Here is a 27,090-nt window from a genome sequence, read left to right as displayed (position 1 = left end):
ATATATTAGCCCCCATTGTCCCTGGGAACAAGCACCCTCAGGGTTGCTGAGTCAGCTCCTTCATAATGTCATCAAGGTTCTTAGTTTTTTATTTACCTGCCCTGCCACCCTCAGTGTGTCACTGATCTTTCAATATCACAATGCAGTTATCTCAATACCAGTCATAACACAGCATTCAGTGAAAGAAGGTATCTCCTCCAATGTTCCACATTTTATTTCCGAGGAATATCATTCACTGAAGAACCTCTCCATAGAATTTTCCTCCTATTTATTGGCTAGAATTGTGTTGCCTCAGTGCCAAAGCCAATTACTAACAAGAGAAATGACACCATTGTGATTGGCTTCCACCAATCATGGTTCAGTCTTTGTATTTACACATGGTTTCAATTAATATTTAAGCTAACTCTGTGAACAAAATCGGGACTCTGTTGTAGAGACAAGAGAAAATGCTTATCAAGTAGGTAATGCAACATGCTACTATGACATAAAAATTAAAAACAAAACTCAAAATGAATGAGATTAGGTTGGTATGACATTATAAGGAATACATGTCAGTTCCTGTAATCATGACACTCTCTTCTAAACTATCTTAAAACATCTCTGTTCAGAGTAGAAACAAGTATATTTAAATTTATCATGCCATAAACATAAAGAAATGAATTGATATCAGATAGTAGACAGTTTCATGTTCTAGATCCACGCCTCATTATTGATGTGCAGTGGAAAGACTCCCAACCATAACATACGGCCAATAGTCTGGCAGGCATTGCCAATATACTGTCTACTTTCTGAAAGTCAACATTGTTTTCCTGGCATTTTCAAGGATAAATTAAGATATACTTCAGCTATATGTTATATAAACTCCCCTTCCAAATATTGAAACGTTCATGGAATCAAGGGACACTATTCTCTTTGTAGAGATCTGGTGAGATTGTCTGTGAGTAATAATGTCCAGGGACTGAGTCCCAAATCAATGAGGGGCAGTCAAACTAAAGCATTTATTGAAACAGGGTAGACTAAAAAGCATGATCTATGTAAAATTCAGAGCTAACATTTATGAAATGTTGGCAATGTGCTAGTTTCTCTGCTAAGTGCTTTCACTGTTTGTGAATATAATTTTAATGTTCACATATTTAGGTAAGTGTAATTTCTATACCCATTTGGCTGAGGAGAAAATTTAAATGCTGACAGATTAAATAAAATGTTCTAAGTTATGCAGCCAGGAAGTGTCAGAGCCATGAGTTCAACCTGAGCAATTGGATTTCATAGACCACCAGCTGACCTGCTGTACTATTTATCTCCCAGTAATGAACCTTTTGATAGAAACTGGGAGGATTCAGAACCAGGGTTGAAAAGTGGAAGACGTGGGGTCTGGGAAGACTCTTGAATCCTGGGAGCTGCACAGTAATTTCTTACTGGTTCAGCTGTACTTTATCACTGAGGACTCTAATAAGAGCAGCCTTCGCTTATTCCAAAATGTTTTTAATTGTCTAATGGACGAATCTCAAAAACCTGCGGTGGTGCTGTGTTTAGTCAAAGCATCCCCTGGATACAGCCTTCATTTTTGGCCTTACAACAATGACATCACTAGATGAGATCAGGAATTTAGAACAAGATATCTCTAGACCTGCATTTTCCACAGCCTGCCTGAATTCAAATGTGTAAAATATTAGTAAGATGTGGGGAAGCACGGGAGTTGGTTGGAAAGTCTGTAAGGAGGATTCTCTGAAAGGTCGGGGGCTTCTTTGGGACCTTGCTAAAGGCAGCAGCCCCTGCCTTGGCTTTTCTAAACAAATCTGAGCCCCCCAGGTGTTTACTGGAATCTCTATGTTTAGTCTTTAGACCCGACCTTGTAGAAGCATGTGCTTTCTCAAGAATACTTACCCTGCTGATTGTATCTAATAGTTAATTTTAGTTCATTCTGTTGTTACAATAAAAGCCTAAGGAGGCAGACAAACAGAGCTGTTTAGTCCCTATAGCCAAGCAGCACCTTAGCCTTCTCTTTCACAGAAATGTGTGTCAGAGTAATCCATCTATCCATCTCTCAGAGTCTGCTGGTCAGTCCTGGCAGTAAGATTCTGTTTAAAGTGAAATCATTTCATATAAGTTGTGGAGTGTGATGAAAAAGCTATTTGTCTTTCTGACATAAACTATTTTAACTACTATCAGTAGTATTGGATACCAAGTTAAAATATAGTATTGAGCATATGAAGAAATTACTGTCATCCATTTGTATTCAAACTCATAACATTCTTACTCTGTTCTCATATTATGTTGGATGCTAATAATCTATATGTATAAATAAAAACCCTGGGTGTAACATCATGATTAGGGGTGCGACCAAACGGAAGGAAGTCAGTCCTGCAGGGGTTGTCTTGGAAATGGCTGTACCCTCCCCCGAGCTGTTGCCCAGAGCTGTTTCCAGAAAGGATGAGGTTTGAGGCAGGAACTCGCCCTCAGAGCGTGGAGGCATATTTTTATAAAGTGTGCTGCGCCAGCATGGCCAAGGGTGAACCTGAGTAGGGGCAGCTGAAAGGCTTAGAAAAGACAGACAAGAGAATGAAAACTGGGTCTCAGTGGGACGCTGCTTCTCTGAGAGACAGTGACCACACCCAGAGCCGTGTCTTTATTTTATAGCAGATGCCACGAGGCAAAGTAAGGGCGTGACCAAAATGTTTACAACATTCTCCTGGGTTTCAATCCTACTCAACTACATGCACCTGAACTCTATCAAACCTACATCACTTAGGCACGTGGGGCCACGTGTTTGGACCATAGGTTCAAGCTTACACCTATAGCCGTTGGCTATAATTGTGCTGGGAGGGCCCTGCCCTCCAAGCTGGAACTTGCACGTGGCAATGAGAGGACTGTGCCCTCTCATCAATCCAAGGCTTGAACCTGTCCTAAACACTGTAGCGGCTCCCCACAATAAAGTTTTAATACATTATATTAGAGGTTGTGGTGGTACTGTTTTACCCACAGCGTCTACAGGAATTGCTGCAAATTTACTTCTCGGTGGAAGAACCTTTCATTCCCAATATAAATGACCAATTCCATTAAATGAAACTTCAATTTCTAGACTCGATATAAACAGTGAAGTTGCTAAAACTATTAAAAAGGCCTTCTCATTATTGATGAATGCATCATGGCATCCAGTCATGCTATAAACACCATAGACAGATTACTAAGAGAAATTATGAATTTGAATGTTATATTTGGTGGGAAAGTTCTCCTTCTTGGAGGGGATTTTCGACAATGTCTCAGTATTGTACCACATGCTATGGGATAGGTCATAGTACAAACGAGTTTAAAGTACTGCAATGTTTGGGGATGTTTCAGAAAGTTGTCTCTTACAACAAATATGAGATCAGAGGATTCTGCTTATAGTGAATAGTTACTAAAACTTGGAGATGGCAAACTTGATAGCAGTTTTCATTTAGGAATAGATATTATTGAAATCCCCTGTGAAATGATTTGTAATGGATCTATTATTGAAGCTACCTTTGGAAATAGTATATCTATAGATAATATTAAAAATATATCTAAACATGCAATTCTTTGTCCAAAAAAATGAGCACGTTCAAAAATTAAATGAAGAAATTTGGGATGTACTCGATGGAGATTTTCACACATATTTGAGTGATGATTCCATTGATTCAACAGATGATGCTGAAAAGGAAAATTTTCCCATCGAATTTCTTAATAGCATTACTCCTTTGGGAATGCTGTGTCATAAATTAAAATTGAAAGTGGTGCAATCATCATGCTATTGAGAAATCTTAATAGTAAATTGGGTCTTTGTAATGGTACCAGATTTATTATCAGAAGATTACGACCTAACATTCACCAAGAGTGTCTACCTCAGGTAATTGGGACACTTAGCACAGAAAGGTACTCTATCGACACAGCAAAACATAAAAAATGCTGAGATAAAGAAATAGGACACAAACGACAGAAATGGAGGAAAGCAAACTGCTGGATATAGAGTTCAAAACCACACTTTTAAGTTCTTTAAAGAACTGTCTAGAAGCCACCGATATATTTAATAAGGCCCTTGAAAAGACTGGTGAGACCGCCGATAAATGTAGTGAGATCTTCAAGAAATCTAGTGAAACCCTTGATGTTGTGATAAAGAACCAACTAGAAATTAAGCATACACTGACTAAAATAAAGAATATTATACAGACTCCAACAGAAGACCAGAGGATCGCAAGAATCAAGTCAAAGATTTGAAATACGAAGAAGCAAAAAACACCCAACCGGAAAAGCAAAATGAAAAAAGAATCCGAAAATACGAAGATAGTGTAAGGAGCCTCTGGGACAGCTTCAAACGTACCAACATCTGAATTATAGGGGTGGCAGAAGAAGAGAGAGAGAGCAAGATATTGAAAACCTATTTGAAGAAATAATGACAGAAAACTTTCCCTATCTGGTGAAATAGACTTACAAGTCCAGGAAGCACAGAGAACCCCAAACAAAAGGAATCCAAAGGACCACACCAAGACACATCATAATTAAAATGCCAAGAGCAAAAGACAAAGAGAGAATCCTAAAAGCAGCAAGAGAAAGAAAATCAGTTACCTACAAGGGAGTACCCATACGAATGTCAGCTGATTTCTCAACAGAAACTTTGCAGGCCAGAAGGGAGTGGCAAGAAATATTCAAAGTGATGAATACCAAGAACCTACAACCAAGACTACTTTATCCAGCAAAGCTATCATTCAGAAGTGAAGGTCAGATAAAGAGCTTCACAGATACGAAAAAGCTAAAGGAGTTCATCACCACCAAACCAGTATTATATGAAATGCTGAAAGGTATCCTTTAAGAAGAGGAAGAAGAAGAAAAAGGTAAAGATACAAATTATGAACAACAAATACACATCTATCAACAAGTGAATCTAAAAATCAAGTGAATAAATAATTTGATGAACAGTATGAACTGGTGATTGTAATAGAATCAGGGACATAGAAAGGGAATGGACTGACTATTCTTGGGGAGGGGGGAAGGGGTGTGGGGGGTGCGGGAAGAGATTGGACAATAATAGTGCACCTATGGATGAGGACAGTGGGTGGGGAGTGAGGGCGGAGGGTGGGCAGGGAACTGGGTGGAGGGGAGTTATTGTGGGAAATAAGAGGAACCAATGTAATAATCTGAACAATAAAGATTTAATTTTAAAAAAAAGAATAAGTTGAATCACTTTATCAGTCATTGTTTGTATCACTGTTGTTTTTATATCATGTTTTTGTCATTTTTATATCATGCCTCTGTTGTTATATCCTTTTGCTACTGTTTATGAGATGAAAGAAAATTAGTAAAGTGTATATGAAAATAATATATAAATTTATAAATTATAAATTTATAAATATATAAATTTATATATTATTTTCATATACACTTTACTAATTTTCTTTCATCTCTCACACTTCTATTATAGAGAAAGGGCAAATAGCAATATTAAAATATTTCGCTAATTAATTCCCTTTTAATATGCATGAATTTCGTGCACCAGGCTACTAGTCTATCTATATGTATAAAAGCCTAATATGCAAATTGTCCCCATGGCAGTTCAACCGGGAGACTAATTGCTTGCTATGATGTGCGCTGACCATCAGGGGACAGTGCGGAATGAAGGAAGGCCCAGGTCGGCAACCAGAAGACCCCGATCATGTATGAATTTCATGCACCAAGCCTCTAGTATAAAATAAAATAAGATATAGACTTTGCTTTAAGTGATTACAGTCTTTTATGGAGAGACACAATAGAGTTATAGATAAAATGCATAGATTAAATAGTAAAGTGACTGAGAAATTTTCTGTTTAAAGAGACATAGAGAAGAGTAGAATGCTCTGTAGGGTCTATTTGAGAGACTTAAATAGGACATTATTTTCATGGGTGTCACACACATCTGTAAAACCCAAGCTATGACATTGCCTTGAGAATTGTATGGCAGGCAAAGACTATGAAAGAGCTAATGAAATTGTTAATCAAAATCTATGTTTAAAAGAAAACAAAGACTGTTAGTAGAGGCCGGAAAATAAGTGAGGAAACAGCTATTGGAATCTAGAGAAAAAGCATAAGCCGTGAATGTAGTAGAAAAAAAAAAAAAAAAGAAAGAAAGAAAAAAGCCAAAAGGCCAATTTTAGAAATAGAAAATTGAAATAAAAAACATATGTAATTATGGACCTACTAAGGAGATTTCTAGATGAAATGTTTTAAATGTCTTCTAATGGCATGTGATAAAATACAGAATGTGAACCGGGCCAGTGTTGTTCAGTGGTTGAGCATCGACCTATGAACCAGGAGGTCACAGTTTGATTCCCTGTCAAGGCATATGCACAGGTTGTGGACTTGATCCCTGGTGTGAGCATGCAGGAGGAAAATAATATACATTTAAAGAAATACATAAAATATATTTGATGATTTTACTTATTACTGTTTCCTATTTTATTTTTTCTTTTGTACTGTCCAATATTTTGGCTTACTTAATACTTTTTCTTAATTATGATTTGATGTATCACATGAGAAGATTAGATAAACATTAATTACCCTTTGCTTTGTCTAGCCCTAGCTAGTTTGGCTCAGTGGACAGAGCCTCAGCCCATGGACTGAAGGGTCCTGGGTTTGATTCCAGTCAAGGGCATGTACCTTGGTTGCAGGCTCAATGCCTGGCCCTGGTTAGATCACATGTGGGAGGCAACCAATCAATGGATACATAGGTGTTTCTCTCTCTCTGTCTCTTTCCCTCCCTTCCACATAAAACCAACCAACCAAACAAACACCCAAAACAAACAAACAAACAAAACAGTGGAAAGCCTTAGGTGAAGATTAACAACAACAAAAAAAGATTGCTTTGTCTATTTGGAGTTTTTGTGGTTTCATATGGACTTATTTTTTATATATCTTTAAAATATGCCATTGGAATTTTGATAAGGATTACATTAAATCTGTAGGTGGTTTTGGGCAGTATGGGCATTTTAATAACAGTAATTCTTCTGCATCAAGAATTCTTCTGATCCAAGAATGTTGGTTCTTTCTTCTGCTAGGTCAAATCTGCTATTGAAGCTCTATTATAATTTTTATTTCAGTAATTGTATTCTTCAGTTCTAAGATTTCTGTTTTCATGTATGGTTTTTATTTCTTTGTTAAACTACTCATTTTATTTTTGCACTGTTTTTCTAACTCTGTTTAGTCATCTGTCTTTGTGTTCTTGTAGTTGTCTGAATTTCTTTGAAAAGATTCATCTGGCCCTAGATGGTTTGGCTCAGTGGATAGAGCATTAGCCTGCAGACTTTAAGGTCTCAGGTTTGATTCCAGTCAAGGGCAGATGCCCGGGTTGTGGGCTTGATCCCCAGTAGGGGAAGTGCAGGAGGCAGCCAATCAATGATTCTCTCTCATCATTGATGTTTCTATCTCTCTTTCCCTCTCCCTTCCTCTCTGAAATCAATAAAGATATATTTAAAAAATATATATATATTCATCTGCATCCTACCTCAGAGAGTTCACAGATCTTTGTTTCCTTAGGGTCACTTACGGAGCTTTATCAGTTCCCTTTGGTGGTGTCCTGTTTACCTGATTCCTTGTGATCCTTGAATGCTTGTGGTTGGTATCTATGCACTAGAGTAGGTGGTCTCTTCTTTCATACTTTATAAGTTCATGTCAGCAGGACAAGGCTTTTACTAGTCAACTCAACTTGAGGTGCTGGTAGTGTCCATGGGAAGGCGAGGATTGTTATCAGGACCTCTAATTGGGTGAGGCCACTGCTTGTGCTCTGAGGTAGGGAAGGAGGTCGCTAGCTGGGCTCTCTGGTTGGGTGGGCCTAATAGCTGAGTTCCACAGTCCTTAGGGCCACTCATCAGGCAGGCTGTTGGTTGTCCTTCGCCATCAGGTGGGGCTAGTGGCTGGGCTCTGCCATCACCTCTGGTTAGGCGGGGCCTCAGGCTGTGCTTTCTGACTTAGATGGTACCACTGGCTAACTCTGTGTTCAGGCAGAGCCACAGGCAATATTTTGCAGTCAGATGGGGCCTAAGGCTGTGCCCCAAAATTGAGCAGGGCTTCAGGCTTCGCTTCACCATTACATAGGCTATTCTTTGCTGTTGGGCCAGGTTGTTGGGCTTTCTGGTTAACCTAGGCTGCCAACTATATAGTTGGGTGAGGTTAGGGACTGTGCTCTGTGGTCCTGTGAGGTTGCCATCTGAACTCTCTGGTCAGGTGGGGCTGCAGGCTACGTTCCATCATTGGGTGGGGTCACTGCATGGACTCCTTGCCTAGATGGGGCTAAGGGCTATGTTCAGCACTCAGGCAGGGCCATAGGCTGGGCTCCAGTGCTGGGAAGGGTTGTAGGTTGGGCTTTGCAATGGGTAGTAGTAGCACCATTGTCTGGGCTTGGAGGTTGCCCAGGGTCTCTGTTTAGGTTCCCTGTTATGTGGGTCCAGAAACTATGCTAAAGAGTTGGACATGGCTGCTGGCTTGGCTCCCTGCCTGAGCAGGGCTGTAGGATGGGTTCTCTGGGCAGGCTTCTTGTTGAAGGACTGGAGGCTATAATGGGGCTTCAATTTTACTCCCTGGTCCAGGCCAGCCATAGGATGTGCAAGAGAAACATTATAGTAGCGGGGGTGGGGGGGTGGGGGGGGGGGATTCTTACTCTATGAGCATTCACTCTCTCTAGGATTACTGAGAATTTGGTGGATGTGCCATAGGATGTGCAAGAGAAACATTATAGTAGCGGGGTGGGGGGGGGGGGGTGGGGGGGGATTCTTACTCTATGAGCATTCACTCTCTCTAGGATTACTGAGAATTTGGTGGAATGTTGCAAATAGGAATATAACCATAAATGTGCAGAGATCGTCATGTGAAAATGTCTGTTGCCCTAGCCGGTTTGGCTAAGTAGATAGAAGCAGCAGTTCTCAACCTGTGGGTCACGACCCCTTTGGCAGTCGAATGACCCTTTCACAGGGGTCGCCTAAGACCATCCTGCATATCAGATATTTACATTACAATTCATAACAGTAGCAATATTACAGTTATGAAGTAGCAACGACAATAATTTTATGGTTGGGGGTCACCACAACATGAGGAACTGTATTAAAGGGACAGAAGGTTGAGAACCACTGCGAGCATCAGCCTGTGTACTAAAGGGTCCCAGGTTCGATTCCAGTCAAGGGCACATGTCAAGGGCTCAATCCCCAGTAGGGGGCATGCAGGAGGCAGCCGATCAATGATTTGCTCTCATCATTGATGTTTCTCTCTCCCTCTCCCTCTCCCTTCCTCTCTGAAATCAATAAAAATATATTAAAACAATAAAAAATAAAAATGTCTATCATTATAATTTGTAATATCAAAAAATTAGAAACCATCTAAAGAGCCATTAATATGGAATTGGTTAGACACAACAAGACTCATACATTCCTATAATGAAATGTTGTTTTGGTTATTTTAATGAATGAAATAAATTTGTTAAATGATAGTGATATAACAGTAATAATTATATTGATACCTAAATTACACTGGTTGCCTTCCAAATGCTAGTCAGTGTGGTAAATTCTTGACATATCGTACTTAATCCTCACAATAACTGTATGTGGTAGATGCAATCTCCATTTAATAGATAGGCAAGGGTTAGAAAGGTTAAATAATTTACCCAATGTAGCATGGTGCTGCTTGGAGATGGTATGTATATTCAGATAGTCCAATTGCAAATATCAGGTACTTCACTGGTACTGATTGGATAGATGCAACAACCCATAATAATTTAAGAACGCAGCAAATTAAAGGCAACTCTGTATGTTGTTAGCTCACTTTGGGAAAAAGTGTGTGTGTGTGTGTGTGTGTGTGTGTGTGTGTGTTTAAAAGGTGGGAGCATATGTAGCACAGCAGGTGGAAATAGAGAGAATGAAAATTACTGAGACTTTGCTAATCATAGGATAGAAATATAATTTCATATCCTTTTTTCCTATCAGGAAAAACACACACACAGATACTCTCAGAAAGAAGTGAAAGGAGAGCTTGAAGATACAAGCGTGCAGGTGAACAGTTCATTTGTGCACAGGGCACTTCTCTACTTTGCAGTCCTGGAAGGGCTTCCCCAATCTGATCATCCTGGTGTGTGACAGATCTGCTGTCATGAGTTGCTTCTAGAAAAATTACATTTGGTTCTGAACAGGAGGCAGAGACATTGAGATTGCAGAATTGGTAATGACTAGTTTAGAAGGGCTGAGAAAATTTGTTTTATCTGACAGGAAAAGGAACAGTGGGGTGGGGAGAGTGGAATCTTATTTCCTATCTATCTATCTATCTATCTATCTATCTATCTATCTCCCTATCTATCTATCTATTTATCTATCATCTATCTATCTCTCTCTCTCTCTCTCTCTCTCTCTCTCTCACACACACACACACACACACACACACACACACACACACACACGGTGGTGGTGGTGGGGAAGAGACTTGGAGGAATGTACGGCCCTGGCCTCACGGAGAATAGAGTACTCACAACTCAAAGTGCTCATTAAGCTGCTGCAGTAAGAAGGGCTTGGGAACTCCTCACATGAGGAGGCAGCAGGATACTGACAGTAATAGTCAGCGGATGGATGGAAGCATTCAGCTACTGGGAAGCAGCCGAGTCCTTGAAAAGAGGTTCATGATTAGAGCCCAGCAGTTCTGACACACGGCAGTCAGCTGGAGGGAGACAGCGAAGTCGGGGGATAATGAACTTGTCAAAGGAATAAAAACCAAGTATACTTTCAGGTAGAGCTGAGGCATAAGCTTTCAGGAAGGAAAAAGCAATTAACCAAACTAATTGCAGACAGCACTGTTTTCACTTGATCCAACTATTTGAGGTGAAGAAATATCTCATTTTTGAGGGAGTAAAAATAAAACTATTTATGGGAATTAAAGTACCCCAAAGAAAACTACTCTCTGATTAGAGATGAGGAGTAACTCCTTCACTGGAAATATAAGTGATGAAATATTCTAAAGTGAATTTTTTTCAATACTGAATTACCTATTCTGCTGTTTTAGGTCAGATATGTTTGTTGTCTAATGGTTCAATTCAAAACCTATTTTTGACAAAGAAAGAAAAATATATTTTGACAATGGAAAGAAATCATTACTATACAGCTGAGCTATTACAATGACCACCAACTCTTACTAGTCGTTAAAACTTATTGAGTGTTTATAATTTCACAAGAAATATTCAAAGTGCTGTATTCACATCTATTCATTTAGTCCTCACAAAAAAATTTAAAAGGTAAGATTAGCTCCTGTTTGAAGAGGAAACACTGAGACACATGTTAGTTAAGTAATTTATCCAAGATCACACAGCTCACACATATTGAAGCCATGATTTTGTCCTGGACAGTCTGGCCCTAGGATCTGGGCTCTGAGTCACTATCCTGGATGGTCCCATTACCTCAGAGGTAAAATAATAGAGAATTAGGTGTTACCAACATACACTGGTCTCCTGATAATAGCCAAATACTAGAAATAGCTCTAAAATAAATAACTATGATAGTGTAAAATACATCCACAAATTCTTTACTGTCTCCTTTCATCACATCCTAGAGTGTGGGCTGGCTTCAGTCATCTGCTTCTTCCGAGAAGATACAAAAAGAGGAAGTGACCATGTGAGACTTGGGAGACTAGGTCATCAGAGACAGTGTGGCTCTGCCTTCCTTGCTCTTGGATCTTTCTCTCTCTGGGAGAAGCCAGATGAAATGTTTTGAGGACATTCAAGCAGCTATGGAGAGGCTCCTGTGTGAGGACACCTGAGACCTCTGCCAGCAGCCATGTAACTAAGTCACCTTGGAAGCAGTTTCTACAGCCCCAGCGAACCCTTCAGGCAACCAAAACCCACTCCACCTTTCTGACTGCAACTTAATGACACACCATCTTGCTAATCTGCTCTTGTATCCCTGAACTACAGAAACTGTGAGCCAATGAATGTTTATGGTTTTTAACCACTAAGGTTTGTGATAAATTGCCATGCAATTTGCAACTAAGACAGTACTTATGAAAAAGTATTTTGAAGTCATTTTTTTTAAGTCACAAAATGTATAATGAAACGAATTATATGCTACTTGTTCATAAACTAAAATCTGTGAATTCAGACATTTTACTTACAAAATAAATCAGAATGCTAGGAAATTCAGGAATACATTTTACAGAAAAAGGGCATAATAAACCTTATTTGATGAAAACATTTCATTTAAATTACTTATAAAAGAAAATAATTCTCTAAATTATAGTATACGTTTATCTTTTGTTTCTATGTGGATTTCAATTTTTTTTAAAAGAGTGAGTTGCTATTTTATGTTTTTCAGTCACACATAACTCTACTAGGATGAAGATTCTGCATATTGATTTATAGCAATCTAGATGGTAGATGTCTAGCTTTGTTTTTTATTTATAGAGTTTATTCTCCCCTGCATATTTTTCTGAGGTATTCTATTGGGACCTGCTTGCTTACTGTTATTTGCATTGTATGTTTCTCTCAGGAAATAAAGTACTGAACAAACTTTGAATTACCTTTACAGCTGCCTGGCACTCAACCCCTTAAGGGACATTCGTCTTAATCCACAGTTTAAAACTAAAGGCTGACTTACTGAGAAAATAAATGCCCAAGATGAGACAATTTAGATCTCCACATTGGTAGGTCGAATGAAATTAAAAGCCAGATATATTGTTACATCTGCGAACAGAAGGGTTGAGGCCAAAATGGCATCAGTGAGCAAGAGCAGGGAGAGAAGGATATTTATGTGCAGGTCAGGGCCCCTGGTTGGACCAGGTGCAGGCAATAAGCCAGGTGTAGGCAGTTTACTGGAGACTGGAAGCCGTTAGTCATGTCCTGTGAAACTTACAATGAGAATAATAGGAAAACTGCTGATAGGGCTAGAGCCCCAAGCAGGGCGTAATAGAAAAGTACTGAGTGCAGGGGAAAGGTAGAGAATATGCCTAACACACATTTCCACAGGACACTTGTTGCCCAAATATAAAATTAGCCACCTTAAACTTTTCAGTAGTGCTACATTCTTGGAAGGAGACCAAGTTCCAAATTTTACGCAGTATTTGGAGTGCTTGCCATATAATAGACATTCAAGGAATAAATTGTTGAACTTACAATGAATCATTTCTTTGTTTTCCCACAGTCCTGCAAGAGTAGTTTCTATTCCTGTATTAATTTTAGAAGTAAAGAAACTGAGTTATAGAAAAGTCGTTTTGCCCAAGGACAGATAACTAGTAAGTAGAGGACTGTAGAATTAAAGAGAAATTTTTGTGAGGAGGGGGGTGTCAAAAATTACGGTGACTTTCATTATCTTTATTTGAAAAATTATTCTTTTGGAAGAACATTTTGCATCATGAGAACTGCTTTCTTGAATGTTCTTATACATTTTAAATGTCCATAATAGATGCTTGCCTACATATTGTATTCCTCAGGAAAGGAAGCCCACAGAGCCAGTACCGCTTGGAGGCTTGAAGAGAAGGGTGCCCAGGCTGGTGTGGCTCAGTTGGTTGGAGCATTGTCCCACACAGCAAAAGGTGACAGGTTCGATTCACAAAAGGACACAGACCCAGGTTCCAGGTCTGATGCCCGGTCAGGGCATGTTCAGGAGGCATCTGATAGATTCTCTCTCTCTCTCTCTCTCATCAATTAAAAAAAAAGAGAAGAGAGGGCTTCAGCCTCTAATTCTGTCCCCCGCTACCCCATTCCACCCTGCCCTATTGACTCTCTAAACCCTGTGCAGCCCACATAACCTCTCTGCATTTCCATTTTTATTATATGTAATACAGTGGGGCCTTGACTTACGAGTTTAATTCGTTCCGTGATGGAGCTCGTAACTCAAATTATTCGTATGTCAAATCATAAAGTGAACGAGTGAGACACGTGATGCTGGGCTGATGTTGTTGTGTTCACTGTGGCGTTCGCTGAGCCAACTAGCGGTGGGGTATCTGAAGCTGGCTTGTAACCCGAATTTTAGCTCGCAACTCAAAGCAAAAAATCAGCTGAGAGAGACGGCTCGTATCTCGAAAAACTCGTTAGTCAGGACACTTGTAAGTCAAGGCCCCACTGTATTAGGATGCTAGTAAGTACTGAGCTTCCTTATAGGATTGCTGTGAGGGGCAATGGGTAAAAGTCCTTGAAAGACTTCTGCAAACATAACTATTAAACTCCAGCTAGTTATTGAAGTTTCTTGTTCTTTGCCTGGTATTGCTGTGGCCTACATGATTCTGGACTTTAAAAAGCTGAGTTTATTTTCAAAGTGTTGCTTTCTTATAATTATACAGCATGACAAACAGATGTGTTAAGGAGGACTACATTTAAATATCATCATCATAGGAAAAATTATGATAACATTAAACACAAGCCTGTGTCTATGTTTTTTGGTGTGTTGATTTTAAGATACTTGTACAATAGGTGTCAAATTAACACATACAACTAGGCCATTGCTATGATAACATGGTGTTTTTCCGTGAATGAAGAATAGCAGGTTATAATCTCTTACTAATTATGTCTAAGGATTATATAGCTACCCTGGGGCCACAGTATTTTACCCTGTTTGGCAAATTACTTATCTATTGTGCTAGAAATGCTAGGAAACTTCCCCTGCTGGTGAGCCTAGGGAGACCTTAATTAAAGTCAATTGAGCTTGTCTGTGAGTCTTTGATACTAAAGGAAATATACTGATGAGTTCCCTTTGGAGGCTGTATCTATGCTGCTTCCCACTGCTGTTTCAGTATTAAATTTTTTTGATGTTCAAGGAAGCCACCAATGCCTTCTCTAGATGGTCTGTCCATCATAATATTTCTTTCAGTAACTAAGAAACTCAAGCGGTTTGGAGAGAAAAAACTAAGTGAGCCTAAGCATAAGTAGTCTTTGGAGGCTTCAGTTTGAGCTGTTTTATTTTTGCATTGCCTTTTCTCCTTCCCTTTGAAACATGGCAAAAAAAAAAAAAAGAAATTCAAATTTTTCCCAAGTCCCCGATGTAGCTACTCTGTGAAGAGTGAATTTTGGCAGGGACAAGGAGGAAGTGAGGAGACCATGAAGGGGACGCTGGAAGTCCTCTGGATGAGACAGTATGGAGGCTTGTCCTGGGCTAGGAAATGTCCTCAAGCCTTTTTTATTTGATGCTCATCATTTACAAGATGTGGGCAAATTTGCAAGACATTTTATCTTCCTAAAATAAAAGGATTAAAATGTCATGTCTTAATGATTATATAGTTTGAAGACTTTAATTTATTAATTCATCTAACAAATAGTTGTCAGAGACTTATTGGGTGTCAGCTATTTTGCTAATCGTAGAGGATACAGTAGTGAACAAAACAGATACTTTCCTGGTCCTCTTGGACCTTACACTCTAACAGGGGATACAGATATTAGACAATTAAACTAAAAGATGTAAAATCTGTAGTCGTGGTAAGTGTTCTATAGGAAAAGAACACATAAAGTAACATAAGGAGTCTATTCAAGAATGAGTTCTCCACAAGAGCCTATTTAAAGAAATGATATTTGATATAAACATAGAAAGTGAGAAGAAGCAGCCCAGAAAGGGAGCAGTGTATGCAAAAGTTAAAGGATGCGGAGGAGTCAGTTTATCAGAGAAAGAAAAAGAATGTCAGGGTGTCTGGGGCAGAATGAATTTAGGGAAGAGCAAGGAGTGAAGATGGAGTGCAATTAGACCCAGATTATGCAGGTATTCGTAGGGTATGATAAGAAATTTGGGGAGGAAGCAAGATGGCGGCGATATAGGCAGACGCGTCCCAGGTCTTGTCCCGGAGCAAACGGAGTAAGCAGCTGAAACTAATAACACCCACCCCGAATTGGCAAATTTACTCAGCTGGTGAGACGGTCTGCAGCCAGGAAGGGCAGACCTCCCCTGGAAAGGTTAAAGACCAGGGATCTGGGCAAGAAAGTTTGCCAGACCTGAGCCCAGAGGGTCGGAGGGAGACTGCATGGCAGACAGCCGCGTCTCTTGGGACAGACACAGACCCTGACCAGGGTGAGGAGTTCCGCGGGTTTGCTGGCACCAGGAGATTTGAGATTTGGAGTTTGTGATTGCGGAGAACTGAGACTAAAGGGGGCATCCTGAGGAACTGATCAGACCATGCAGTGCCCATAAGAGAGGAGCGTTTCCCAGACCATGCAGTGCTGGTAAGAGAGGAGCGTTTCCCAGACCGCAGATCCAAGCAACAGCAGCCCCCTGATCACCGCAGCCTCCTGATCACCACAGCCTCCTGATCACCACACCCTCTGTCTGTGGAACAGCAGCTGTACGTGAAGCCTCCCCCCACCAGCCAGAAGAGCCAACACAGCTGTGAACAACACCCACCAGAGGAGCTGCTGCCAACTGGAAAGCAGCTGCTACCACAACCGTCTGAGCAGCAACCACAACCCAAGGAGCCCCTGCCACCCAGGGAGCAGCCACTGAACATCTCAACATCTACATATGTCAGCGAGATCAAACATGGGTAGGCAAAGAAACCCCCAAAGGAAAGAAAAGGAGGACTCGCCAGAAAAGCAGCTAAGTGAGACAGAGATATGCAACATGACGGAAAAAGAATTCAGAATAAGGTTCCTAGAGTACATGCACCAGATGTTCAAGAAGCAAGAAGAAACAGATGAAAAACTCAACTACTTATGCAAGAAGCTAGAAGAAACAGATGAAAAAATCAACAACTTAAGTAAGTCCCAAGAAGAAATGAAGAGTGACATAGCTTCAATAAAAAACTCCATTGAAAGTATCAACAGTAGACTGGGAGAAGCGGAGGACCGAATTAGTGAATTAGAAGACAAGGAAGCAAAACACACTCAAACTGTACGGCAAATGGAGAAAAAAATTAAAAGACAGGAGGAGAGCCTAAGGGAGCTTTGGGACAACATGAAACGAAACAACATACGAATAATAGGGGTGCCAGAACAACAGAAAGATGAACATGGATTAGAAAACCTATTCGAAGAAATAATATCAGAAAACTTCCCTGAGGTGGGGAAGAAAAAAGTAACACAAGCCCAGAGAGTCCCAAACAAGGTGAACCCGAAAAGACCCACACCAAGACACATCATAATTACCATGGCAAATGTTCAGGATAAAGAGAGAATCTTACAGGCTGCAAGAGAGAGACGGAAAGTAACATACAAGGGATCTCCCATTAGATTATCAAATGATTTCTCAACAGAAACACATCAGGCCAGAAAAGAATAGACGGAAATCTACAAAGTGATGCAAAGCAAAGGACTGAATCCAAGAATACTCTATCCAGCAAGGCTATCATTCAAAATTGAAGGGGAAATAAGAAGCTTCACAGACAAAAAAGGGCTAAGGGAGTTTATCACCACCAAGCCAGCCATGCAAGAAATGCTAAAGGGACTGGTGTAAAAAGAAGAAATATCAAGCTCAGAAATAAAACAGCCACACACATACACAAAAAAAGAAATGGCTACAAACAAATACCTTTCAATAATAACTTTAAATGTAAATGGACTAAATGCTCCAACCAAAAGACATCGAGTGGCTGAATGGATAAAAAAACATGACCCATACATCTGCTGTCTACAAGAGACCCACCTCATTAGAAGGGACTCACACAGACTGAAAGTGAAGGGATGGAAAAATATCTTTCACGCAAATGGAAAGGAAAAGAAAGCTGGGGTAGCAATACTTATATCTGACAAAATACATCTCAAAGTGAAGGCCATAACCAGAGATAAGGAAGGCAACTTCATAATAATAAAGGGATCAATACAACAAGAAGATATAACCCTGGTAAACATATATGCACCCAATGCAGGAGCACCCACATACATAAGAAAACTTCTGGAAGATATCAGGGGAGAGATCGACAACAATACAATCATAGTAGGGGACTTTAATACACCACTGACATCACTGGATAAATCCGCTAGACAAAAACTCAGCAAAGAAACAGCAATCCTAAATGACTCACTAGATCAGATGGACTTAATTGACATCTTCAGAACACTTCACCCCACAGCTGCGGAATATACATTCCTCTCAGGTGCTCATGGGACATATTCAAAAATAGACCACATATTGGGTCACAAGCAAAGTCTCCACAAATTCAAGAAGATTGAAATCATAAAAAGCTTCTTCGCAGACCACGATGGCATAATGTTAGAAATAAACTACAATAAAAACAACCCAAAATACTCAAACACTTGGAAGCTGAATAGCATGTTATTAAATATTGATTGGGTTACCGATGACATCAAAGAAGAAATTAAAAACATCCTGGACACTAATGACAATGAAAACACAACAATCCAAAACCTCTGGGACACAATGAAAGCAGTCCTGAGAGGAAAGTTTATAGCTCTACAGGCCTATCTCAAAAAACAAGAAAAAATGGTAGTCAATCATCTAACTCTACAACTCAAAGAATTAGAAAGAGAGCAACAAGAAAACCCCAGAGTGAGCAGAAGGAAGGAGATAATAAAGATTAGAGCAGAAATCAATGAAATAGAGACCAAAAAAACAATACAGAAAATCAATGAAACCAAGAGCTGGTTCTTTGAAAGGATAAACAAGATTTACAAACCCCTAGCCAGGCTCACCAAGAAGCAAAGAGAGAGGTCCCAAATAAACCAAATCAGAAATGATAGAGGCGAAATAACAACAGACCCCACAGAAATACAAATGATTGTTAAACAATACTACAGGCAACTCTACTCCAACAAACTAGACAACCTGGAGGAAATGGACAAATTCCTAGAAAAATACAACATTCCAAAACTCAATCAGGAAGAATCTAAAAACCTCAATAGGCCAATAACTATGGAAGAAATTGAAGCAGTCATCAGAAAGCTTCCAGCAAACAAAAGCCCAGGGCCAGACGGCTTCACAGGGGAGTTCTACCAAACATTCAAGGAAGAACTAAAACCTACCCTCCTCAGACTACTACAAAAAATTCAAGAGGAAGGAACGCTTCCAAGCTCATTCTATGAAGCCAGCATCACCCTAATACCAAAACCAGGTAAAGACATCACAATGAAAGAGAATTACAGGCCAATATCCCTCATGAACATAGATGCCAAAATCCTCAACAAAATCTTAGCAAATCGGATCCAGCAGTACATCAGAAGGATCATACACCATGACCAAGTAGGATTTATCCCAGAGATGCAAGGATGGTACAACATCCGTAAATCAATAAATGTGATACATCACATAAACAAATTGAAAGAAAAAAACCACATGGTCATATCAATTGATGCAGAAAAAGCATTCGACAAAATCCAACACCCATTTTTGATAAAAACTCTCAGAAAGGTGGGAATAGAAGGATCATACCTCAACATAATAAAAGCCATATATGACAGGCCCACAGCCAACATCATACTCAATGGACAAAAACTAACACCATTTCCCCTAAGAACAGGAACAAGACAGGGATGCCCACTCTCACCACTCCTGTTCAACATAGTACTGGAAGTAGTAGCCATTGCAATTAGGCAAGAAGAAGAAATAAAAGGCATCCAAATTGGAAAAGAGGAAGTAAAACTGTCCTTATTTGCAGATGACATGATATTATACATACAAAACCCTAGAGACTCCATCAAAAAGCTACTAGACTTAATACATGAATTTGGCAATGTAGCAGGATACAAAATTAACCCCAAGAAATCTGAGGCATTTCTATACACCAATAGTGAACTTTCAGAAAGAGAGATTAGAAAAACAATCCCATTTACCATCGCACCAAAAAAATTAAGATACCTAGGAATAAACTTAACTAAAGAGGTTAAAGACCTCTACTCAGAAAACTACAGGACGTTGAAAAAAGAGATAGAGGAAGACATAAACAGATGGAAGAACATACCATGTTCTTGGATTGGTAGAATCAACATCATTAAAATGTCCATACTACCCAAAGCAATCTATACATTCAACGCACTTCCCATTAAAATACCAATGGCCTTCTTCAAAGATCTAGAACGAACTCTCCAAAAATTCATCTGGAATAAAAAAAAGACCCCGAATAGCTACAACGATCCTGAGGAAGAACAAAGTAGGTGGGATCTCAATGCCAGATATCAAGCTGTATTACAAAGCCACTGTTCTCAAAACTGCCTGGTACTGGCACAAGAACAGATATATAGATCAGTGGAATAGAATAGAGAGTCCAGAAATTAGCCCGAACCAATATGCTCAATTAATTTTTGACAAAGGAGGCATGAACATACTATGGAGCCAAGATAGTCTCTTCAATAAATGGTGTTGGGAAAATTGGACAGACATATGCAAGAAAATGAAACTAGAGCACCAACTTACACCATACACAAGAATAAACTCAAAATGGATAAAGGACTTAAATGTACGACAGGAAACCATAAAAATTCTAGAAGAATACAAAGGCAACAAAATCTCAGACTTATGCCAAAACAATTTCTTCACTGATACAGCTCCTAGGGCAGTTGAAACTAAAGAGAAACTGAAGAAATGGGACTACATCAAAATAAAAAGCTTCTGCACAGCAAAAGAAACCATCAACAAAACAACAAGAAAACCCACCTCGTGGGAAAACATATTTGCCAACGTCATATCTGATAAGGGCTTAATCTCCAAAATTTATAGGGAACTCATACAACTTAACAAAAAGAAGATAAACAATCCAATCAAAAAATGGGCAAAGGATCTAAATAGACACCTTTCAAAAGAGGACATTCAGAAAGCCAAGAGACATATGAAAACATGCTCAAAGTCACTAATCATCCGAGAGATGCAAATCAAAACAACAATGAGGTACCATCTCACACCTGTCAGAATGGCCATCATCAACAAATCAACAAAGGACAAGTGCTGGAGAGGATGTGGAGAAAAAGGAACACTTGTGCACTGCTGGTGGGAATGCAGGCTGGTGCAGCCACTATGGAAGGCAGTATAGAGGTTCCTCAAAAAATTGGAAATGAAACTCCCATTTGACCCTGTGATCCCACTTCTAGGAATATATCCCAAGAAACCAGAAACACCAATCAGAAAGGATATATGCACCCAGATGTTCATAGCAGCACAATTCACCATAGCTAAGATCTGGAAACAGCCTAAGTGCCCATCAGTAGATGAATGGATTAGAAAACTGTGGTACATCTACACGATGGAATACTATGCTGCTGTTAAAAAGAAGAAACTCCTACCATTTGCAACATCATGGATGGAACTGGAGAGCATTATGCTAAGTGAAACAAGCCAGTCAATGAAGGAAAAATACCACATGATCTCACTCATTCATGGATAATAAAGACCATTACAAACTTTTGAACAATAATAGATACAGAGGCAGAGCTGCCTCCAACTGATTGTCAAACTGCAGTGGGAAGGCCAGAGAGAGTTGGGGGGCAGGAGGGAGGGGAGTAAGAGATCAACCGAAGGACTTGTATGCATGCATATAAGCATAACTAATGGACATAAGACACTGGGGGGTAAGGGAGGGTAGGGGTTTGTCAAGGGCGGGGGGGAAAAAGGACACTTATGTAATACCCTTTGTAATACTTTAAGCGAAAAATAAAAAAATAAATAAATAAAAATAAAAAAAAACCAAAACATAAAAAAAAAAAAAGAAAGAAATTTGGATTTTTTTATATTACGTGCAATGGAAACTCATTGAAAGGTTTTGAATGTGATCTTACTTACATGTTTAGAATATTACTCTGGCTACTTTTTAGAGAATGGATTTTTGCAAGAAAAGAATGAAAAGGTTATAGAAGGGGTCTGGGAAAGATCTGATGATGATGTGTACTAGAGTCATGGTGGCGGCATGGGAGAGGAAGCACATAATTTACTAAGTAAATGAGTTTTCTGGCTTAAATAATTAGAGGTTAAAAATTTGGTTGTTTTGTCTATAAGTATATTGGGGGAAATTGGAGAAAAGCTATTGTGTGTTGGAGGGGGAATTGATGATTAAATGTTCAGTTTTGCACATATTACATATGTGATGCCTTGGGGGCATCTCTGTGGAAATTTCAAAGGCAAATTTGATATACAAGTTTAGAGCTCAAGTAAGAGATTGGGTAGAGATGTAAACTTGGGAGTCATCTCATAGAGGTGCTCTGTGAAACTCAATGCAAAGTAATGATGTTGTGCAGGATTGGTTACAGAAAGAGAAGTGAAAGAGGTATAGGAAATAGCTGAGTAAAGTGATGATTTTGGTCTTAGAAGAAGAATGAGAAATGGACAAAAGAAGCCAAGAATTTGGCACACAAAGAGAGGCCACAAGCTAGGAGAGTGTCATAAGATGTAATTAAGAAAAAAATATGTAATGTAATGTTTCAAGGAGGGACCTGGCCAAGGTAAGCACTAAAAATATGCTTTAGGTTTGAGGAAACCATGGTTGTCTTTGGCCAGATATGTTACAATGGATTTATAGGGACAAACCTTATAATGGAAGGTAAAGAGTTGAAGAAAGCAGGTACCAGACTATTCACTTCTGCTTCTAATAACTTTCTGTTCCCAGTACCCTATTTTCTCAAAATTCTTTTGCTTCCTGCATGAATCATTGCAATGTATGAAATGATCCCTATCCTCCCCACATCCCTACTTAGAGATGCCTAAGATATTAGAGTCCTTTTCTTCTATTTACGTTTGTTGCATATGTAATTTTTAATTATTTTTCTCCTCATCGATAGGGTGAGAAGCAAAAGACTAGGCTAAGGATACAATGCTCTGTCACAGGACATCTATGTGACATGCTCTGTCACAAGGCATGTGTGTATGGGGAACACAGAAGTATGCCACCCTCCAAGAAAGGACGTGTTCAGCAGAGGGAAGCTGAGTCAGTAGACAACTCTGGCTGTCAGCCTCTCAAGGAAGGCTTCACTCCACACAACTGCCTCATCAGAGGTCAGGCCTTCAGCCAGTGACTGGCTGAGGTGTGGACAGAATGGACCTAAAACAGGACAACTATTTGGATTTAAAATAGGACAGCTCTTATGGGCAACTTTTGTTTCAGAACTTCTCACTGGTTTGGCTGATCTTGAAGGACTTGCATGGCAGTTTTCCCATTCTCGCTTCCCCATCCCCTACTTTCCTTTCTCAAGATGTTTCTTCTTGCTCCCCAATAAATATCTTTCACCCCAAACTTGTCAGTATCTACTTATAGGGAACAGTATATGTGTAGAGGGTGGTGTTTGCACCCTCTAATGATTTCGTTTCTTCAAATGAATTAAAATATACTCAAAATTAAAGAAGGAAGGAAATAATTTTTTGGACACTAGATATTTCTGTTTAGTTTTTTTTTTCCTTTGTGCATTGCTTACATATTTAAGTTTATACTGGATCTGTGCATGCACATACAGTATAATTAAATATCCTCATTTTTCACCCAGGATCATAACATAAATGCTTAACACATTTATTACACACTTGGATGTAAATGTGTTAATTGATTGTGGAAGTTTCTGGGTGCCAAGTCCAAGCTTAATTAACACTTTATAATAAATCTGGAGCAAGGAATACAATGTGAAATATAAAGCTATTTAATAGAGCTCTTCTTCAAACAGACATAAGACATTAGTAGATTTCAAACATATAAGTGCCAAGAAGAAAAAGTGAGAGAATTTCAGTGAGACAAAGTAAACTGATGCACCTGGAAATAATTGCTTCCAATTTCTCAACCCATCAGTCAGAGTGATCTAGTTAAAATGTAATTCAAATCATATCATTTGGCTACTCTTAAGTCTCCAGCTAGCTACCCAAGTCATTCAGAATAAATTCAATCCTAATATATAAAAGCCTAAGCGACCATTACAATGGAACAACTGGACTGACCGGTCACTATGACATGCATTGACCACCAGGGGGCAGATGCTCAATGCAGGAGCTGCCCCCTGGTGGTCAATGTGCTCCCACAGCGGGAGTGCCACTCAGCCAGAAGCCTGGCTCACAGCTGGCAAGCACAGCAGCAGTGGTGGGAGCCTCTCCCGCCTCTGCGGCAGCACTAAGGAAGGAGCAGTTAGGAGCGAGTGGCGAGCATTTAGGAGTGCAGAGACTGGCTCAGGCTTCTCCCCGACCACCTGACTACATCCCTAGGGGGATGTCAGACTGCCGGTTTCAGCCTGATCCAGGCCTGCGGGGATAGGGCAGAAACCCGCCGTCCAACATCCCCCGAGGGTCCAGGATTGCGAGAGGGCACATTCCAGGCTGAGGGACCCCAACCGGTGCACGAATCGTGCACTGGGCCTCTAGTATCCTTACAATGGCCTACAAGACCCGCTATTATCTGGCTTCTGATTACTTCTCTTATATCATCTCTTCCTACTTTCCACACTGCACCATATTCACTAGCCTTGCTGATGGTCAAACATATATGCACATTCCCACTGCTGGGCCTTTGCACTGGCTGTTTCCTCTGTGTGGTATGTTCTCCCCCACTGATGTCTGCATGGCTCATGACCTCCTCTCTTTCAAACCTCATGTCATTGAGGCTTTCCCCTGCAAATTTAACATTGCAATTTCTACCTGCCATTCCCTGTTCTATTTTACTCTAAATTGTTTTCAGGGCTACCCACTATCCTCTCTAACTTGCAACTTTTCTAGCCCCACCACTAGAATACAAGAGCAGATAATTTGGTTCATTTTTTGACAATTTTCATTTGTTTTTTATGGAGTTTTTTTCATTTATCTTTATTGTTTAAAGTAATACAGATGTTCCCCTTTTTCCCCTTTGACCACCCACCTTCTCCATCCCCTATTCCCTCCCCAGGCCTTTACCCCATTATTGTCTGTGTCCATGGGTTGTGCATATATGCATATAAGTTATTTAGTTAATCTCTTCTCTTCCACAATTGTCCATTTTGTTATGTGCTACATCCTTGAACCTAAACAAGTGTCTGACACATAGTAGGTACCCGATAAATATTTTTTGATGATTGAATAAATTTACACTATTAGTATAAAAATGCAACTCTTTTGTCTTTAGAAGCTTTAAATAGCAACAATCTAAATTCCCTCAAATGAGGATTTGTCTTGAGGAACTCTAATCAGTAGCATTCTGATTTCTAGATGGGTGTCTTTTTTAAAAAATGTGATTTATAGAGCCAATCCAAAAATAGTGCCTACTTCTAGAATTTAGGTATTAAAGTATTTTTTTTTATATAAAACTAGAGGCCTGGTACACAAAAATCCGTGCACTCGGGGGTGGGTCCCTCAGCCGGGCTTGCACCTTGTCGGCTTCTGGCTGAGCAGCCCAGTGGGAATGCACTGACCACCAGGGGGCAGCTCCTGCGTTGAGTGTCTTCCCCCTGGTGGTCAGTGCGCATCATGCAACCGGTCATTCTGCCATTTGGTTAATTTGCATATTAGGCTTTTATTATATAGAATTATATAGGATACTGTAATATGCACCATTCTTCTTAAGAGTGCTAGCATTTTTAAGAAAATATACATAAGTAAATTCATTAGAACCTTCATTAAAGGAATGTGGTCAATAGGCCTTGATTAATGAAGTGTCCTTGTGCTAGAGAAGATGTGAAACAATTTTCTAAGGAGGGCCTTGATTTTTGTATGCAGGTTCTACATCCAAGAAAATGTGGAGAATCGGGAATCAGAAATTCAATCTTGTCAGGCTCCTTAGCTTTCCTCTGAGATAGGTAGTATTATATCCACATTGGTTGTCTTTAAAGCTTATGAACTTTTATTTTACTGGTAACTCAAAATAGACATATTCTAGATTAATATGTTCCCCAATATATTATATAACTCTCTATCAACAGATATTTATCAAGACTGAGCTCAGTACCCAGCTGGTTATGGTCAGTGGTTGAGCATCCATCCATGCACCAAGAGGTCACTGGTTCAATTCCCTGTCAAGGCACATGACCGGATTGCAGACTCAATCCCTGTTAGGGACATTGCAGGAGACAGCCAATTGATATTTCTCTCTCATTGATGTTTCTATCTTGCTCTCACCCTCCCTTCTTTTCTCTCTAAAAATCAATAAAAGTATATATATATATATATTAAACAGACTGAGTTAAGCAAAGGACCTCTTAAAGAATAAACTTACCCATTTGGTTAGATCTTCTAAAATGTATTCTTGAAACAATCTGTGTCAACAGGGAGCTGAATACCATGATGGTGTTGTATTGCCTGTCTCCACCTGGTGCCATTGAGCCTAAGCCCCACTGACGGATGTGTAGAAAGCTCCTTCCCACGCACCTAAGCCTCACTGAAGGATGTTTAGAAAGAGTATTCTGAAACTTCCCTTTATTTGTAGGATGTTGTTGAGGAAAAGCTCTCTTACACCAATGATAGTTGTATGTCTCATGAATAAATGGTTCTCTTATCTTTTCTGAGAATTATATAACAGATCCAAATTTTTTATGATATCATTAACATCATAGCTTCTAGAAAGCTATTTTGGGAAGCATTTGTTGGAGTATCAGGAATTGGCAAGAAAAACAAAAGCCATTCCAGGTATTCCTAAGAGTAAGGGTTTTAATACAGAGAATTAGTGGTTTACACAGATGCTGGCAGACTTACACAGCTACTGGCAGGTTTGGGACACAAAGCTGTAGGCGTAGGGCACAAAGAGGTCGGTTACATAGATAAGCTCCCTGGAAACCTTGCTAAATCTCAGTCATCTCCGCAACTTCCATTCTTAGCTGGTTCCTAAAGCAGGTGATTCTCAACACCTTGTCTTCTGCCCAGGTGTTACCTGCAGTGGCCTCTAGAGGCTAACGATGAGGTCTCCCTCTTTCCTACCTTCCAAATGCCATCTAAGCAGAACCCTACAGGGAAAGGGGCAGTGGTGAGGCCCAGTGGGCAACAAGCATAGAACACCTGCAAGCACCAGGTTACTTATTAACTCAATGGTTTAGGAAAACACACATGGCAACAAAATGCCCCTAAAAGCATTATTCAAGTCAGATGCTAAAAACTCACTGACGGCACTGCCTGCCCACCTCCCTTTAGGACTGGACGATTCCTCACACCATGGACTTAACCTCACCTGCACACCATGGACTTAACCTTACTAAGAGAACCAGGCTTTCAGCAAATTTAGATCACCTAATTACATCTTTATTTTTATTTGTTTTTATTGTGGATGGTGCTTCAGTAAATTTTTTGTGTACAGTCCTAT

At 39.8% G+C, this 27,090-nt stretch overlaps 1 protein-coding gene across 1 annotated transcript in view; it reads left to right on the top strand.

Moving 5' to 3' along the window:
- The first annotated feature begins 16,313 nt into the window (after positions 1-16,313).
- Positions 16,314-27,090, top strand: part of SLC16A7 (solute carrier family 16 member 7) — a 377,073-nt gene continuing 366,296 nt past the window's right edge. The window contains exon 1 of the mRNA XM_070409841.1: positions 16,314-16,464. Within this exon, the coding sequence (XP_070265942.1) occupies positions 16,443-16,464 (22 nt within the window). The 5' untranslated portion in view covers positions 16,314-16,442. The remainder of the gene's footprint in view (positions 16,465-27,090) is intronic.

This window comes from Myotis yumanensis, unplaced genomic scaffold (genome assembly GCF_028538775.1).
Source record: "Myotis yumanensis isolate MYYU_CA2020_CCGP unplaced genomic scaffold, mMyoYum1.0.hap1 SCAF_3, whole genome shotgun sequence".
Taxonomy (NCBI): domain Eukaryota; kingdom Metazoa; phylum Chordata; class Mammalia; order Chiroptera; family Vespertilionidae; genus Myotis; species Myotis yumanensis.
The sequence above is the reverse complement of the archived record's forward strand: the minus strand, read 5'-3'. Positions and strand labels throughout refer to the sequence as shown.